This window comes from Mustelus asterias, unplaced genomic scaffold (assembly GCF_964213995.1).
Source record: "Mustelus asterias unplaced genomic scaffold, sMusAst1.hap1.1 HAP1_SCAFFOLD_263, whole genome shotgun sequence".
Taxonomy (NCBI): domain Eukaryota; kingdom Metazoa; phylum Chordata; class Chondrichthyes; order Carcharhiniformes; family Triakidae; genus Mustelus; species Mustelus asterias.
Window position 1 is genome coordinate 168,733 of NW_027590229.1, and position 18,661 is coordinate 187,393.

General features: G+C 46.6%; 1 protein-coding gene across 1 annotated transcript in view; it reads left to right on the plus strand.

The window, feature by feature from the left end:
- LOC144486002 (NACHT, LRR and PYD domains-containing protein 3-like) overlaps window positions 1-18,661 on the plus strand; it is a 53,196-nt gene that overhangs the window by 25,550 nt on the left and 8,985 nt on the right. Inside the window, exons 8-10 of the mRNA XM_078204111.1 lie at window positions 5,418-5,504; window positions 13,086-13,256; window positions 17,257-17,427. Of these exons, the coding sequence (XP_078060237.1) occupies window positions 5,418-5,504; window positions 13,086-13,256; window positions 17,257-17,427 (429 nt within the window). The remainder of the gene's footprint in view (window positions 1-5,417; window positions 5,505-13,085; window positions 13,257-17,256; window positions 17,428-18,661) is intronic.

An 18,661-nucleotide genomic window follows, 5' to 3' on the forward strand; every position in this document is an offset into this window, starting at 1 on the left:
GCTAGGCTAGCAATTAATATAAAAAATGATAGTAAAAGTTTTTATAAATATATAAAAAGGAATAGAGTGGCTAGAGTGAATGTTGGACCCTTGGAGGACGAGAGGGGGGAGTTAATAGTGGGAAATGAGGATATGGCTGAGTCTTTAAATACGTTTTTTGTGTTGGTCTTCACGGTGGAGGACACAAATAGTTTGCCAAATATTAACGATAGAGGGTTGGCAGCAGGAGAAATACTTAATACGATTAATGTTACCAGAGAGGCAGTGCTGGGTAGACTAATGGGACTGAAGGTGGACAAGTCCCCGGGTCTGGATGGAATGCATCCCAGGGTATTGAAAGAAATGTCAGAGGTAATAGTGGATGCGTTAGTGATTATTTATCAAAACTCGTTGCATTCTGGGGTAGTGCCGGTTGATTGGAAAACGGCTAATGTTACGCCGCTGTTTAAAAAAGGAAGGAGACAAAAGGCGGGTAACTATAGGCCGGTCAGCTTAACGTCTGTAGTCGGGAAAATGCTGGAATCCATTATTAAAGAGGAGATAGCAGGGCATCTGGATAGAAATGGTTCGATCAATCAGACGCAGCATGGATTCATGAGGGGAAAGTCGTGCTTGACGAACATGTTGGATTTTTATGAAGATGTGACGAGGGCGGTTGATGGAGGAGAACCGGTGGATGCGGTGTTTTTGGATTTCCAAAAGGCGTTTGATAAGGTGCCCCATGAAAGGCTGCTGAAGAAGATGAGGGCACACGGAGTTGGGGGTAGTGTGTTAAAGTGGATTGGGGACTGGCTATCCGACAGGAAGCAAAGAGTCGGAATAAATGGGTGTTTTTCCGGTTGGAGGAAGGTAACTAGTGGCGTGCCGCAGGGATCGGTACTCGGGCCGCAACTGTTTACCATTTATATAGATGATCTGGAGGAGGGGACGGAGTGTAGGGTAACGAAGTTTGCAGACGACACAAAGATAAGTGGAAAAGTGAATCGTGTGGAGGACGGAGAAGATCTGCAGAGAGATTTGGACAGGCTGAGTGAGTGGGCGAGGATATGGCAAATGGAGTATAACGTTGATAAATGCGAGGTTATACACTTTGGAGGAAATAATAACAAATGGGATTACTATCTCAATGGAAACAAATTAAAACATGCTACCGTGCAAAGGGACCTGGGGGTCCTTGTGCATGAGACGCAAAAGCCCAGTCTGCAGGTACAACAGATGATCAAGAAGGCAAATGGGATGTTGGCCTATATTGCGAGGGGGATAGAATATAAAAGCAGGGATGTCTTGATGCACCTGTGCAGGGCATTGGTGAGGCCGCAGCTGGAATACTGTGTGCAGTATTGGTCCCCTTATATGAGGAAGGATATATTGGCATTGGAGGGAGTGCAGAGAAGGTTCACCAGGTTGATACCGGAGATGAGGGATTTGGATTATGAGGAGAGGCTGAGGAGATTGGGTTTGTACTCGTTGGAGTTTGGAAGGATGAGGGGGGATCTTATGGAGACTTATAAGATAATGCGGGGGCTGGATAGGGTGGAGGCGGAGAGATTCTTTCCACTTAGTAAGGAAGTTAAAACTAGAGGACACAGCCTCAAAATAAAGGGGGGTTGGTTTAAGACAGAGTTGAGGAGGAACTTCTTGTCCCAGAGGGTGGTGAATCTCTGGAATTCTCTGCCCACTGAGGTGGTGGAGGCTACCTCGCTGAATATGTTTAAAGCGCGGATGGATGGATTCCTGAGCGGTAAGGGAATTAAGGGTTATGGGGATCAGGCGGGTAAGTGGTACTGATCAACGTCAGATCAGCCATGATCTTATTGAATGGCGGGGCAGGCTCGAGGGGCTAGATGGCCTACTCCTGCTCCTATTTCTTATGTTCTTATGTTTCCTGAAAGTATCGCCTCACCCGTCTCTGCATTGAACTTAATCTGCCACCTATCTGTACACTCCACCATAGTCTGTTTTTCAATCCCAAGCTCTTCTCCTCACAGTTTACAATGCCTCAAACTGTTCTGTGATCAACAAACTTTGAAATTTTCCTCGAGACTGCAAACCATAGAAACCCTACAGTGCAGGAAGAGGCCATTCGGCCCATCGAGTCTGCACCGACCACAATCCCACCCAGGCCCGACCCCCATATCCCTACATGTTTTACCCTCTAATCCCTGTAACCTACACATCTCAGGACACTAAGGAGCAATTTTAGCATGGCCAATCAACCTAACCCACACATCTTTAGACTGGGAGGAAACCAGAGCACCCGGAGGAAACCCAAGCAGACACGGGGAGAATGTGCAAACTCCACACAGACAGTGACCCAAGCCGGGAATCGAACCCAGGTCCCTGGAGCTGTGAAGCAGCAGTGCCAACCACTGTGCTACCGTGCTGCCCAAACACCTAGATCATTCAGATATATCAGGGAAAAGCAAGGATCCCAATACCAACTGCTTGGGTTCTCCGTTACCGACATCCTCCAGCCTTAAAAATATCCATTGCTCTTTGTTCATCCAATTTTGTATCCACGTTGCTACTTTCCCAGTTATTTTATGAGCTTATGCCACAAGTCTGTTGTGTCACTGCATCAGATGATTTTTGAATATCCATGTCCACCACATCAACAGCAGAACCATCACTGACCCTTTCTGTTGCTTCCTCCAATTCACAGCAATATAAAGCCAGTCGCAAACGGCATTTTCTTTACCAACCAATGAATTTAGTTTCCTCTGTGTCGCTATTAGATTCACCATTTCCCTTTTGAACTCAGCGTGGGCCGGCTCAGAGTAGCTGAATGATCAACTGACCCTCCAACCCTCAGCTAAGTTTAACACTACTGCTCCAGGCTGGAGCCGCAGACTTGACTAAATTGGATTGACCCAGTCTTTTCGGTTGTGGTTACGACCTCCTGGCCCTCTCTTCATCCACTCCAACAAACTGAGATAGCTGGGAATTAAACCTGTATCAACTGCTTGGAAAGCAACTATGCTCGCTATTATATCACCATCATTGCATTTAGGGACTCCTGTGGTGTAGGTGCACCCACAGAGCTGTGAGAAAGACAGTTCCAGGAGTTTGACCCGGTCACTGAAGGAACGGTGATATATTTCCAAGTCAGGATGGTGTGTATCTTGGAAGGGAACTTCCAGGTGGAGATGTTTCCATTCATCTGCTGCCCTTGTCCTTAGGGATAGAAATCACAGACTGGACAGTGCTGTGTAACGAGCCATGGTGAGTTGTTGCACTGCATCTTGTAGATGGTCCAACAACCATAACTAACTTTGTCTGTGCTGGTATTACTCTATTTGGCAGATAGTTTTCATAGAAAGAAATCATAGGAACCCTACAGTGCAGAAAGAGGCCATTTGGCCCATCGAGTCTGCACTGACCACAATCCCACCAAGGCCCTACCTCCATTTCCCTACATATTTTACCCACTAATCCCTCTAATCTACGCATCTCGGGACACGAAGGGGCAATTTTTTTAGCATAGCCAATCAAACTAACCCGCACATCTTTGGACTGTGGGAGGAAACTGGAGCACCCGGAGGAAACCCACGCAGACACGAGGAGAATGTGCAAACCCCACACAGACAGTGACCCAAGCCGGGAATCGAACCCAGGTCCCTGGAGCTGTGAAGCAGCAGTGCTAACCACTGTGCTACCGTGCCGCTCATTTCCATTGACTTCAGTTTTTCTCTGGCTCCTTTTTGCTACATGTAGCCATATGCTGCCTTGATGTCAAGGGCAGACACTCTCCCCTCTCATCCTGAGTTCAGCTCTGTTGTCCGTGTTTGCATCAAGGCTGTAATGAGGTAGGGGGCTGAGTGACCCTGAGTAAGCACAAGCTTCAAGTCAGATAGCAGGTCATTGCTAATTAAGTGTCACTTGTTAGTCTCGTTAGCCTTCCATTACTGTGCTGATGATCGAGAGTAGACTGATGGGGTGGTAAATGGACAGATTGGATTTGTTCTCTCCTTTTTGTGTACGGTCAGATCTGGACAATTTCCCACTATTTTGGGTAAACATCAGTGTTGTAGCTCAACTGGAACAGCTTGGCGAGGAACAGAGCAACTTCTGGAGCAGTAATCTTCAGTACAGTTACTGGAATATTGTCAAGATCTGTGGTCTTTGCCGTATCCATTATCTTTAACTATTTCTTGACATCATGTGGGGTGAATGGAATGAGCTGATATCTGTGATGCTGGGGCCCTCTGGATGGTTCAGCCACTGAAGTTAGTTACTAATATTTGAACCGTATCTTTTGCACTGATGTGCGAGTCTCCTCCGTCATGAGGATGGGATATTTGTGGAACCTCCTCCTTCTGTTGTTTCATCATCCACTATCGTTCACAACTAAATGTGGCAGGACTGCAGAGCTTACATCTGAGCCGAGGAAACCAGAATTTCCTGAATGAGGAAACCTGCTGCTGGAAAATCTCAGTCAAACTGTCAGTGATATGAAACAGGGTTTTCGCATCATCCTTTTCCTATGTGAGGATCTACCGGGAAGAGGGAACTCCCGGTAATTCCCAGAGATAGAACACGAGCCAGACCTGCAGAAAATGTAGAGCCTGTTTACTGTGGAATGTAGCGGGAGACACCCCTCCCCTATAAACTAATCAAACAGAAACATTTCAACTTTCTAATGGGAGAATAATCTTTCCTTGTTGTATCAAATCTAGGGGATGGATCTTAAAGCAACAGTTAGCACAGTTTCACACTTTAACTCGCCCTGAGATATTATACAGATGATATAATGTCAATAGTTAAGCACAGGGAATCCCGAGCGATCCGCTCTCACAGCTTTATCATTTAACCCTCAGTAAAATGTACAATTCTCATAAAATGCTGGATTTATGTAACAGCAGAAATGATTTGAATTTTTGGAATCTTAGCAGGGTCAGTGAGATTCAGGAGGGTAATTCTGATGATCAGCAAATGAGACCAGAATGTGGGACATGTTTAAACGTTACTTGCTTGTTCACAGGATGTGGGCATCACCTCCTCTGGGGGCCATTAGCAGTGGGAAATAAATGCTGGTCCAGCCAGCGACACCCATATCCCATGGACAATTAAACAAAATATACATTTTGAGAGGTGTAAAAGAGTTAATTGTTCATCATTTTTCAATGCTGACTATTGCCTTTTCCATTCAACAGAAAGGGTTTGATATTATCTAATTTAATATTGTCACATTTATTAGTGCCAAAGCATACCGCACATAGGGAAGGAAAGGAAAGTCCAGAATGCAGTGTTACAGTCACAGCTGGGGTGCAGAGAAAGATCAACTTGGATAAGATATAATATCGTAACTTGAATCAGGTCACCACTCGTGCTAAGTTTCTGACACAAAAATAGATCCAGCTATTTTTTCTGCTGAACATTAATCTGAATTTAATGTGTTTCTCACTTTCTCCATTTAGTCTGGGTCACAATAAAGTGGGAGATTCAGGAGTGAAACTACTGTCTGCGGCTCTGAGGAATCCAGAATGTAAAATACAGAAACTGCAGTAAGTATCAGACTGTGTGAGATTGTGTTAATAATCAGTGGATGGTCTGACACTGTAAATTATTATCAGTGTCAGTAATCGTGTCATTAATAACCATTCCACATCATTCCTGTCAGTATTCGTGTTAAACACCACGGATTCGCTCTGATTCCTGAAATCTTTCTTTCTCTGATCTCCAGTTTGGAGAGTAACAGCCTCAGATATTCTCACCTCTGCTCTCTGTACAAACCAGTCAGTGATGTGTCTGAACCTGAGTTACAATAAACTGCGAGATTCAGGAGTGAAAGAATTAACTAATCATTTATAATTATTCTCAAATCCATTCATGAGAATAAAAAAGATGAACAAAACAATTAAATGTTTATAGAATTCCCAGATATGGCTGGTCGCATGTTCAATTTAGTTTAATTTGTCATTCAGATTATAGATGTTTATGTCTGTCGGCTTCTCAGTTTGATCAAATACAGAAAACTGCTGTATGTCGGTAAGGCAGATTACAAATTACATGGAATTCTGATGAGTTTTATCCCGAGGGATCCATTCTCAAATTTACGTTAAACGGAGCTTAAGGAGCATCTTAAAAGAGAATGCATAGGTCTGTACCTTTCATTTATAGGAAGCTGACAGTGGCTTTCCCCAGCAACCAGTACTGTGTTACTACGACTAATTTTCTTTACATGTACTACCAAATGAGACTTGGGTTTATCTAAAGATGAGATGTGAACCTGGTGAAGCTCCAGCACACGGCCACCAGACGACAGAGCGGACCATATGATCGACCGAGCTGAATCACACCAAAACCAATGGATCAGATCAGAGATCTGCTCTCTTGCCATATACAGTCATAAAAAGTGCTGGACATGCCACAAATGTTGGACATGCCGGTTACATGAGGCGACACGGTGGCACAGTGGTTAGCACTGCTGCCTCGCAGCGCCAGGGACCAGGGTTCAATTCCGGCCTTGGGTGACTTTATGTGTAGAGTTTGCACGTTCTCCCAGTGTCTGTGTGGGTTTCCTCTGGGTGCTCCAATTTTCTCCCACAGGCCAAAGATGTGCAGGTTCGGTTGATTGGCTATACGCAGTTGTCCCTTGGTATCTCAGGGTGTGTAGGTTACGGGGATTAGTGGGCCATATATGTGGAGTTACAGAGATAGGGCCTGGATATGATATTCTTTCAAAGAATTGGTGAGGACTCGATGGGCCAAAGGGCCTCCTTCTACACTGTGGGAATTCTATGATTCTATAAACATGCTACAAGAATTCCATCATTACTGATGAGGGAACCCAGAGCATCAGTGCCATCTTCAGCCAGAAGTGCTGAGTAGAATAATTAATCTCGGCCTCCTCCTGAGGTCCCCAACATTACAGATGACCATTTGATTCACTGCATGTGAGGTAAAGAAATGACTGAAGGCACTGCATGTTGCAAACTCTGTCAGCCTGGCTGTACTCCAGCAATGGTACTGAAGAATTGTGCTCCATAACTAACCATTCCCCTGGCCAAGCTGTTCCAGTACAGCTACAACACTGGATCTACCGGACAATGTGGAAAAAAACAGGGCAAATCCAATCTGATGAATTGCTGCTCCATCAGTCTGCTCTTGAACGTCAGAAAAGTGTCATCCTTCCAGTGCCTCATGAACATCACTGCAGGAGTTCCTGAGGGTGATGTCCAAATCCCAACCACCTTCAATTGCTTTATCAATGTCCTGCCTTCCATTATAATGTCAGAAGTGAGGATGCTCACTAATGATTGCACAATGCTCAGTACTGTTCACAATTCCTCAGAGACTGAAGCAGTCCATGTCCATAAACAGCAAGACCTGAACAAAACAGAAAATGGTGGAAAGGCTCAGCATGTCTGACAGCTTCTGTGGAGAGAGAACAGCTAACCCTTCGAATCTGGATGACTCTTCGACAGAGCTAGCGTCTTAAGCTCTGAAGAACTTTCAGGCTTAACCTGATAAATGGCAAGTAATGTTTCACTGCACAAATGCCAGGCAAGGACCATCTCCAACAGACGGGAATCTAACCACATTCCCTTTACATTGAATGGCAGCACCATCGCTGAATCCTCGACCATCAACATCCTGAGTGGTGGGGGCGCACTGGGACCATTGAACAGACACTGAACTGTAAACACTATGGCTCCAAGGGTAGATCACAGTCTGGGAATTCGGAGATGAGGAACTCGCCTCCTGTCTCCCAAATGTTTGCCCACCATCTCCAAGACACAAGTCAGCAGTGTGATGGAATCCGCTCATCTTGCTGGATTGTCTGCAGCTTCTAAAACACTGAAGAAGCTCATCCATGGAAAAGGAGCCCACTGGATCAGCTGGCCATTCACCAAACTAAACATTGACTGTCTCTACCACTGACGCACAGTGGCAGTATTTTACCACATACAAGGTGGAATGTAGCAGCTCACCAAGGTTCCTGAGCCAGCATCATCCAAACAGGCACTATCCATCACCGAGATGGCCAAGGATATCAGAAGGATGGGACACCAACCAGCTTCAGATTTCTTTCCAAACCCCACACCATTCTGACTTGGAATATATTGCTTTTCCATCACTGATGCGGGATCATAATCCCGGATGTCCCTTCCTAGCGGTTTTGTACCAGATGCTCTGCAGAATTTAAGAAGATGGCTCACCACCTCCTTCTTAAGGGCAATTGGGGATGGGCTGCAAGTGTTGGCATTGCCAGTGATACCATCATCCCTTGAAAGAATTAATAAAGACAAGCGCTACCCACTGTAGAGGTGGGTAATTGTGCCTGTGTGTAACCCAAACACAGTCACGGAAGAGAGAAAAAACAGCTGCGACAGGACACATAGTGTGACCATTGCACAGGCCAGAGGAATTCTAAAGATAGACCTGGTGGAACTATTTAATATACTCAGCGAGGGTCTCAAATGTCCTGGTGTTGTGCTGTGTTCCATACAACCTGGATCTAGAGTGGAGAAGCTTTGAACAAAGTGTGATGCAATACAATGTTGACCAGATGCTTCATGATGAGGAACCCCATGGACCACAGGCCAGGGACATGGGATATGTGTCAGGGAGGATGGAGATTCAGTAATGCAGACATGTTTTCCAAGAACCTTAACTCACACAGCCATTCAGTGTAATAAATCTTCACCATCTCCAGCACTGTTGCTGTTTCTGTGAATGTTTTATAATTTCCCTGGAGCCATCACGACATGAAACAAAGGTATTGGAATTGTATTGACCTGATTCAGTGCTGTATTTCCCATCTCACATTCCCGGTGAACTGTTAAAGACCCAGTAATATGGTGAGGGATTTTTTTAGTGGTGCTCCATCTCTGAATTTACTCAAAATACAGACATAACAAAGTGACCAGTAATAACAAAGTATAATCCTGTGAAAGCCAAGGAAGCAACCCCACCATGACAACCACCGCCATCCCCGCACTTTCCGCTGAGCTGCAGGCAGCATCTTACCTCTCTCCTCTCCTCTGGGAATTTCGATGACCGTGGCCTTTGTCCTCCGATTTCCTGAGTCCTGGAAGGATCCGGCCAACTGCGGGTCCTCTGCACAGATGCTGGAGTTGTCTCTGTCATCATAGCTTCGTGAGGTGCTTGTGTCACAGTCGGAGCAGAAGGGGACCCACTGCCCACACCAGAGGCATCCTGAGAGGAGCTCCCCAATACTGCAGGCAGCCGCACCTCTATCCATTCAGGGCAAACTGGACCCTCCCTGCTCAGCTGGGGAGCTCCTGACAGTTACTCCAGGCACATTGTCCCACCCCTCCCACAGCCCGTGTTCCACAGAGCTCATGGAGGTGGTGAGAACATGCAGGTTCATGTGTATTTCCTGTGGGTGATGGGCTGGATGTGACTCTCCATGAAGGTCACCAATCTCTCTGTGGAGGATGCTATTTGTGCTCAGACCTGAGACATGGTAACACTGCTGGCCTGGATTGACTCCTCCATCCTTTGTGTATGGATACACACAGCCTTTGGAAACTCCACCAAATGTTAAAGTATCCTACGCTGCAGCTCCAGTATCTGCTGCATTGTTAAAGACTCCAGTCACATTTCATCTTCCTGAAGCTGACAATGACCTGTCCTCTCGAGAGTGTGAGTGAACTCAGCTATTGCTGCCTTCATCAGCTGCTCGGGTTTGTGTGTGCTCTCCTGTGCTGCCAGATTGTAACCCCTTTGCGAATCGGGAGAGACATTATCTGCTCTGGCGGACGTTATAGAGTATAATGTGACAATCCATCCTCTGACCCCTCCCCATCTTCAGAGCTACACGCCTGTCTCCCGCTCACCGCAGCTGTTGATTTGTGAGAGAGTGAAGAATGTTAGAGGGTAATACACATTCCAGCATGTCCTGCAGACTGTTCCTAACCCAGAGCTCCATGTGACCAATGGAAGACACACAAGCACCAGGTTTTGGACTCAGTAGCAGAGTCTCTCCTGTGCCCATCCATTCACTCACTCACTCCCTCTGGATCCACAACCCATCTCACCATCAGCGATTGCCCACCCAGCCTCCAGGTCTCCCAGCTCCAGCACTGCATCTTCCATTGGCATAAGGCTGACACAATCCAGACACTGTCACTCTTGGCTCCTTCTCTGACGCTGTGTGCCCTCTTCTACAAGCACATAAATTTCCATTGTTACTCACCCATCAAAGACACACACAAACCTGACGCTAATTTAGACTGCCCATCATGGGACCACCAGGATGGTCAGTCAGTGTCGGCAGTGCAGCAGCCATCTCTGACTGACTCTTTACTCAGAGAGCGGTTGGGGTGTGGAATGGACTGCCTGCTGTCATAGTGAAGTCGGACACTTTAGGAACTTTCAAGCGGTTATTGGATAGGCAGATGGAGCACACTAGAATGATAGGGAGTGGGATAGCTTGATCTTGGTTTTGGACAAAGCTCGGCACAACATCGTGGGCCGAAGGGTCTGTACTGTGCTGTACTGTTCTATGTCCTATGTTCCATGTAACCCTTCACAGAGAGGCTGACATGTTCCTGAAGATTGATGCTGCTCTCTGGACATTGCCAGTGTCTGGGTGGAGATGTTCTTTCCACAATTTCTCTTTCATCCTTATTCACATATCAGCCTGTAGGCTTAACGCTCACCTTGTCAGAACATATCAGATTATTCATCTTTTGCCTCATTGCAGCCACTGCTCAGACCCTTGGCAGTGTCTATCCAGACTTGCTTGGGTTGATGTGACAGGTCTCGTTCTCCAGTCCTGAGGGAACAGAACCTTCCTCCAAACCGAAATAGCCTTGAGAATTTCCAGGGTAGTGTCAGCGAATTGGGTTGAATCTGCCTTCTGCCATTTCAGCCCTTTGTTCATTAACCAGGGCTCCCTCACTGCTCCCTACAGAGCCTTTAAAAGTGCTGCTGGCTGCCTTTAAATCTGGTGCCAGCATTGCCAGAATTGTGCTGTCCCCTGCAGCCAGTGGTTAAGCTCTGGAATGCACAGGGATTTGGGGAAATGCCACTTAGTGAATTGCTCATTCGGAGAGTCAGTGCAGACACGATGGGCCGAGTGGCCTCCTTCTGCTCTCTAACAATACTGTGATTCTGCCTGTGCTGCCTGAGTGGACGGATTTCCCGAACCTGTCAGACATTTACTGTGCCCGTTCTGGCTCTGTGTGGAGTTGGTTAGTTCAGTTGGTTCGGTGTCTCCAGCGTGATGTAGAATGACGCTGTTGTTGAGGGTTTGGTCCTCGTACTGGCTGTGGGGTTAATGGAGTCCCAACTCTTCCCATATCCCCACGTTTACTAAGTTGTATCCCTGAAGCGACATGTACCAAATTGTGTCTCTTTCTATTGGAGAGATTTCATTGGGGACTATGGCTACTAACACTGTCCACACTGCAACATCACCAACTTCCAGTTGAAATATCGATAACATTTTCAACCACTGTCTCCACAGAATTCTTACGGTGCACAATGAGGCCATTTGGCCCATCGTGTCTGCACTAGCTCACCAAATTGACATTCGAAATTCGTGTCATTCTCCAGCCTTTTTGTCGTATCCATTTTCGTAGCTCATTGCCTATCTTCAAAAAATCATCTAATTCCTTTTTGACTGCTTCGATGCAGCCGACCTCCACCACACTTCCCGGCTGTGAATTCCAGACCCGAACCACTGGCAGTGTGAGAAAGGTTTCTGTCGCATCATCTTCAACCCCACCACACACTCCATTCCTGAGCCCCAGTTAGAATACTCACTGTCTCCATCTCCTGGTGTCCCTGTCTAACTGCACTCAGTTAGAATACTCACTGTCTCCATCTCCTGGTGTCCCTGTCTAACTGCACTCAGTTAGAATACTCACTGTCTCCATCTCCTGGTGTCTCTGTCTAACTGCACTCAGTTACCCCCCTCACTGTCTCCATCTCCTGGTGTCTCTGTCTAACTGCACTCAGTTAGAATACTCACTGTCTCCATCTCCTGGTGTCTCTGTCTAACTGCACTCAGTTACCCCCCTCACTGTCTCCATCTCCTGGTGCCTCTGTCTAACTGCACTCAGTTAGAATACTCACTGTCTCCATCTCCTGGTGCCTCTGTCTAACTGCACTCAGTTAGAATACTCACTGTCTCCATCTCCTGGTGCCTCTGTCTAACTGCACTCAGTTAGAATACTCACTGTCTCCATCTCCTGGTGCCTCTGTCTAACTGCACTCAGTTACCCCCTCACTGTCTCCATCTCCTGGTGTCTCTGTCTAACTGCACTCAGTTAGAATACTCACTGTCTCCATCTCCTGGTGTCCCTGTCTAACTGCACTGTTAGAATACTCACTGTCTCCATCTCCTGGTGTCCCTGTCTAACTGCACTCAGTTAGAATACTCACTGTCTCCATCTCCTGGTGTCCCTGTCTAACTGCACTCAGTTACCCCCCTCACTGTCTCCATCTCCTGGTGTCTCTGTTTAACTGCACTCAGTTACCCCCCTCACTGTCTCCATCTCCTGGTGTCTCTGTTTAACTGCACTCAGTTAGAATACTCACTGTCTCCATCTCCTGGTGTCTCTGTCTAACTGCACTCAGTTAGAATACTCACTGTCTCCATCTCCTGGTGTCCCTGTCTAACTGCACTCAGTTAGAATACTCACTGTCTCCATCTCCTGGTGTCCCTGTCTAACTGCACTCAGTTAGAATACTCACTGTCTCCATCTCCTGGTGTCCCTGTCTAACTGCACTCAGTTACCCCCCTCACTGTTTCCATCTCCTGGTGTCCCTGTCTAACTGCACTCAGTTAGAATACTCACTGTCTCCATCTCCTGGTGTCCCTGTCTAACTGCACTCAGTTAGAATACTCACTGTCTCCATCTCCTGGTGTCCCTGTCTAACTGCACTCAGTTACCCCCCTCACTGTTTCCATCTCCTGGTGTCCCTGTCTTACTGCACTCAGTTAGAATACTCACTGTCTCCATCTCCTGGTGTCTCTGTCTAACTGCACTCAGTTAGAATACGCATTGAATGTCCCGCGCTGTACATTATTATTGTTAATGACCTTATTCTTAAAAACACTGTGGATTTACCCTGATTCCTGTTATTTTTCTCTCTCTGATCTCCAGTCTCCGTGGTAACGATCTCACAGATTCTTGTGCCGAGGACCTGGCCTCTGCTCTCAGTACAAACCGCTCACTGATAGATCTGGATCTGAGTGTCAATAAACTGGGAGATTCCGGAGTGAAACTGCTGTCTGTGGCTCTGAGGAATCCGGACTGTAAAATACAGGAACTGGAGTAAGTAGCAGACTGTGTGAGATTGTGTTTATAATAACTGAATATTCAACAATATAATTTCACCACTGGTATTTGTATAAAAAACACTGCCCATTACTATTGGCGTCAGTTATGAATCAGGAAAACTGCTTTTCCTCTGACTCCTGTTGCTTCTCTCTCTGATCCCTGAGCAATGGGATGTCAGTCCCACAGATCCTTATGTTGAGGGACTGGGGGAATAATGTTATGGTTCACCCTCTGAGGTCCAGTCATTGGCAACTGCAAACTGTATTGAATTTCTACCTTCGGGTGTGCTGACTCTCAGAATCCCCAACCTGATCCAATCACATGACTTCATATTATAAGATCTGACAGCTTTGACAAATCAACAGAAAAGGCAATGAGGGACAATTCGCCTGGGAGCAAAGGTCGCCAGTCACAAATCTGATAGGTTTGTGGTCACAGCACAGCTGAAGTAACGTATATAGTTTTGGTCACCTTATGAACGTATTTTATAAACATTTGAGAAAATGTTGGCTTGAGTCTTTCATGGCATGCCAGGCTTATCTTACGAAAAAATATAGAAATTATTCGTCCGATACTCACTGCAATTGGGACGAACCACGGCTGATCATGGTCGGCAGGGTGGTAGAGCTGTTAGCACTGCTGACTCAGAGCGCCAGAGACCCGTGTCAATTCCGGCCTTGGGTGACAGATTGTGTGGAGTTTGCATGTACTCTCCGTGTCTGCGCAGGTTTCCTTCAGTTACTCCAGTTTCCTCCCACATGCCAAAGATGTGCACGCTAGTTTGAGCGGCGATGGTAAATTGACACTTAATGTCAAGGGGATTTGCAGAGTTAATATGTAGGGTTACTGTTATAGGGCCTGGGCGGGATTGTTGTTAGTGAAGGATTGATGGGCCGAATGGCCCACAGCTTGTCTGGACTTGCAGAATCTCACTGGCTGTCCTGTCTGGAGACAATACACATCTCTTTAACCTGTGCTTAATGCTCCCTCCACTCACACTGTTTGTACCTTTAAGACTTGATTATCTGTAAAGACTGCATTCCAGTCATTATTCTGTAAATTGAGTTTGTGTCTCTGTATGCCCTGTTTGTGAGCATTTCTACACTCCACCTGACGAAGGGGCAGCGCTCCGAAAGCGAGTGGCATTTGCTACCAAATAAACCTGTTGGACTTGAACCTGGTGCTGTTAAACTTCTGACTGTTCCTAACCCAGAGCTCCATGTGACCAATGATGAACACACAAGCTCCAAGTTATGGACTCAGCAGCAGAGCCTCTCCTGTGCCCATCCATTCACTCACTCACTCTCTCTGGATCCACAACCCATCTCACCATCAGCGATTGCCCACCCAGCCTCCAGGTCTCCCAGCTCCAGCACTGCATCTTCCATTGGCATAAGGATGACACAATCCAGACACTGTCACTCTTGGCTCCTTCTCTGACGCTCTGTGCCCTCTTCTACAAGCACATAAATTTCCATTGTTACTCACCCATCAAAGACACACACAAGCCTATGGTGCTGCCAGACTGCCCATCATGGGACCACCAGGATGGTCACTCAGTGTCGGCAGTGCAGCAGTCATCTCTGACTGACCGGAACCCTTCACAGAGAGGCTGACATGTTCCTGAAGATTGATGCTGCTGTCTGGACATTGCCAGTGTCTGGGTGGAGATGTTCTTTCCACAATTTCTCTTTCATCCTTATTCACATATCAGCCTGTACGTTTAACGCTCACCTTGTCAGAACATATCAGGTTATTGATCCTTTTGCCTCACTGCAGCCACGTGCTGCCTGCTCTGGCCCTCGGCAGTTTCTATCCAGACTTGCTTGGGTTGATGTGACAGGTCTCCTCCTCCACTCCTGAGGGAACAGAACCTCCCTCCAAACCGAAATAGCCTTGAGAATTTCCAGGGAAGTGTCAGCGAATTGGGTTTAATCTGCCTTCTGCCATTTCAGCTCTTTGTTCATTAACCAGGGCTCCCTCACTGCTCCCTTCAGAGCCTTTAAAAGTGCTGCTGGCTGCCTTTAAATCTGGTGCCAGCTCTGCCTGAATGGGGCCTTCCCCTGCAGCCAGTGGTTAAGCTCTGGAATGCACAGGGTTTTGGGGGAAGGTGGGGGGATGACACTTAGTGAGTTGCTCATTCGGAGAGTCAGTGCAGACACAATGGGCCGAATGGCCTCCTCCTGCTCTGTAACAATTCTGTGATTCTGCCTGTGCTGCCTGAGTGCACGGATTTCCCGAACCTGTCAGATATTAATGTGCCTGTTTGGTTATATGTGGAGTTGGTTAGTTCATTTGGTTTGGTGTTTAGAGTGTGATGTAGAATGATGCTAAATCTGAGGGTTTGGTCCTCTTACCGGCTGTGGGGTTCATGGAATCCCATCTCCTCCCATTGCCGCACGTTTATTAAATTGTATCCCTGAAGCTACATGTAACAAACTGTCTCTCTCTCTATTGGAGAGAAACACAAAGAACAAAGAAAATTACAGCACAGGAACAGGCCCTTCGGCCCTCCAAGACTGCACCCACCATGCTGCCTGACTTAACTAATACCCCCTACCCTTCCGGGGACCATATCCCTCTATTCCCATCCTATTCATGTACTTGTCAAGACGCCCCTTAAACGTCACCACCATATCTGCTTCTACTACCTCCCCCAGCAACGAGTTCCAGGCGCCCACTACTCTGTGTAAAAAATCTGCCTCGTACATCTCCTTTAAACCTTGCCCCTCGCACCTTAAACCTGTGCCCCCCTAGCAATTGACTCTTCTGCCCTGTGAAAAAGCTTCCGACTATCCACTCTGTCCATGCCTCTCATAATCTTGTCGACCTATATCAGGTCTCCCCTCAACCTCCGTCGCTCCAGTGAGAACAAACCAAGTTTCTCCAACCTCTCCTCATAGCTGATGCCCTCCAGACCAGGCAACATCCTGGTCAATCTTTTCTGTACCCTCTCCAAAGCCTCCACATCCTTCTGGTAGAGTGGCGACCAGAATTGAACACTATATTCTAAGTGCGGCCTAACTAAGGTTCTATAAAGCTGCAACATGACTTGCCAATTTTTAAACTCAATGCCCCGGCCGATGAAGGCAAGCATGCCGTATGCCTTCTTGACTACCTTCTCCACCTGCGTTGCCACTTTCAGTGATCTGTGGACCTGTACACCCAGATCCCTTTGCCTATCAGTATTAACATTTTATTGAGGACTATGGCGACTAACACTGTCCACACGGCAACATCACCAACTTCCAGTTGAAATATCGATACATTTCCAACCACTATCTTCACAGAATTCTTACGGAGCACAATGAGGCCATTTGGCCCATCGTGTCTGCACTAGCTCACCAAATTAGCATTAGGAATTTGAGTCATTCTCCAGCGTTTTTCTCGTATCCTCGCTCATTCTTTATATTCAAATAATCATCTAATTCCTTTTTGACTGCTTCGATGCAGCCGACCTCCACCACACTTCCCGGCTGTGAATTCCAGACCCGAACCACTGGCAGTGTGAGAAAGGTTTCTGTCGCATCATCTTCAACCCCACCACACACACCATTCCTGAGCCACTGACCATCCCATGTCCCTCCCTGTGACTCAGGGTAAGGACATGGGAATCCTGTGCTCTTCCCTTTCACCATCATCCTTTTTTGTCCTTTAATCACTCTGGCACTTCCATTTTGTTCTTTCCTTGTCACCCGCCCATCCCCAGCTCCCTGTCACTTAAAACAATTTAATTCATTGCTAAGTTTCGCGAATTGAACTGAAACTAAATCTGTTTCTATCTTCACAGATGCTGCCTGTCCTGCTGAGATTTTCCAACATATTTTATTCATATTTCAGATTTACAGCATCAATAGAATTTTGCCTCCTGTATGAACTGAAGTTGTGTTTCTTGAATGTCCCGCGCTGTACATTATTATTGTTCATGATCTTATTCTTAAAAGCACTGTGGATTTACCCTGATTCCTGTTATTTTTCTCTCTCTGATCTCCAGTCTCTATGGTAACGATCTCACCGATTCTTGTGCCGAGGACCTGGCCTCTGCTCTCAGTACAAACCGCTCACTGATAGATCTGGATCTGGGTAACAATAAACTGGGAGATTCCGGAGTGAAACTGCTGTCTGTGGCTCTGAGGAATCCGGACTGTAAAATACAGAAACTGCAGTAAGTAGCAGACTGTGTGAGATTGTGTTTATAACAACTGAATATTCAACAATATAATTTCACCACTGGTATTTGTATAAAAAACACTGCCCATTACTATTGGCGTCAGTTATGAATCAGGAAAACTGCTTTTCCTCTGACTCCTGTTGCTTCTCTCTCTGATCCCTGAGCAATGGGATGTCAGTCCCACAGATCCTTATGTTGAGGGAGTGGGGGAATAATGTTATGGTTCACCCTCTGAGGTTCTCTCCTCCTCCTCAGATGTGCACAGCTCTCCCCGGACACAACATCCATTGATTAGTGAAAGGGGGGAGAGTGAATAGATGACAGTAAATGGAGGACAGGACATGGTGGTGGAGTCACTCTGTTAGTAACAGATGTCAGTACAGCAGCGAGAGCTGAAGTAAGTTCAAGATGCAGAATCAGTTTGGATAGAAATAAGATTTAACAAAGTTAAAAGATCACTTGTGGGAATCATTTATAGGCTCCTAACAACAGTCACAATCTCCGACACAGTACACAGGAAAAATAACGGGGCCTTGTAAAAACATATTGCAATAACCACGGGTGATTTTAATCTTCATATACAAAGAAGAACCAAGAACCGCACAGCACAGTAACAGGCCCTTCAGCCCACCAAGCCTGTGGCGCCTCCTAACGCTTATTCAGACCCAGAACTTACTGCCAATTTGCGGTTTCTATTCCTCTGTTTGTCTCTTGTTCATGTATCTACCAAGATGCACCTTGGACATTGGAAACGTGCCTGCTTCTGCCACCTCCATTGGCAGTGCCTTCCAGGCACCCACCACCCTCTGGGTTAAAACTTACCCCACACACCTCCCTCCAAACTTTGCTCCTCTCACCTTCAACCTGTGCCCTCTTGTAGTTGACCATTCCACCCTGGAGAAAAGTCTCTGACTATCCACCATATTGATGCTTCTCATAATTGTGGACACCTCCATCATGTCACCCCTCAGCCTCCCTTTTTGTAGTGAAACAATCTGTGTTTATACAACGTCTCCTCATAACCTAACCCTCCTTGACCAGGCAACATTCTGGAAAACCTTCCTTCCACCCTCTCCAAAGCATCCACATCATTCTGGTCGTGTCGCGAACGGAACTGCAAGCAATATTCCAATGTGGCCAACTGAAGTTTCATACAGCTGTAACATAACTTGACAACTTTTACACTCGATGCCCCGGTCGATGAAGACAAGCATGTTGTCTGCCTTCT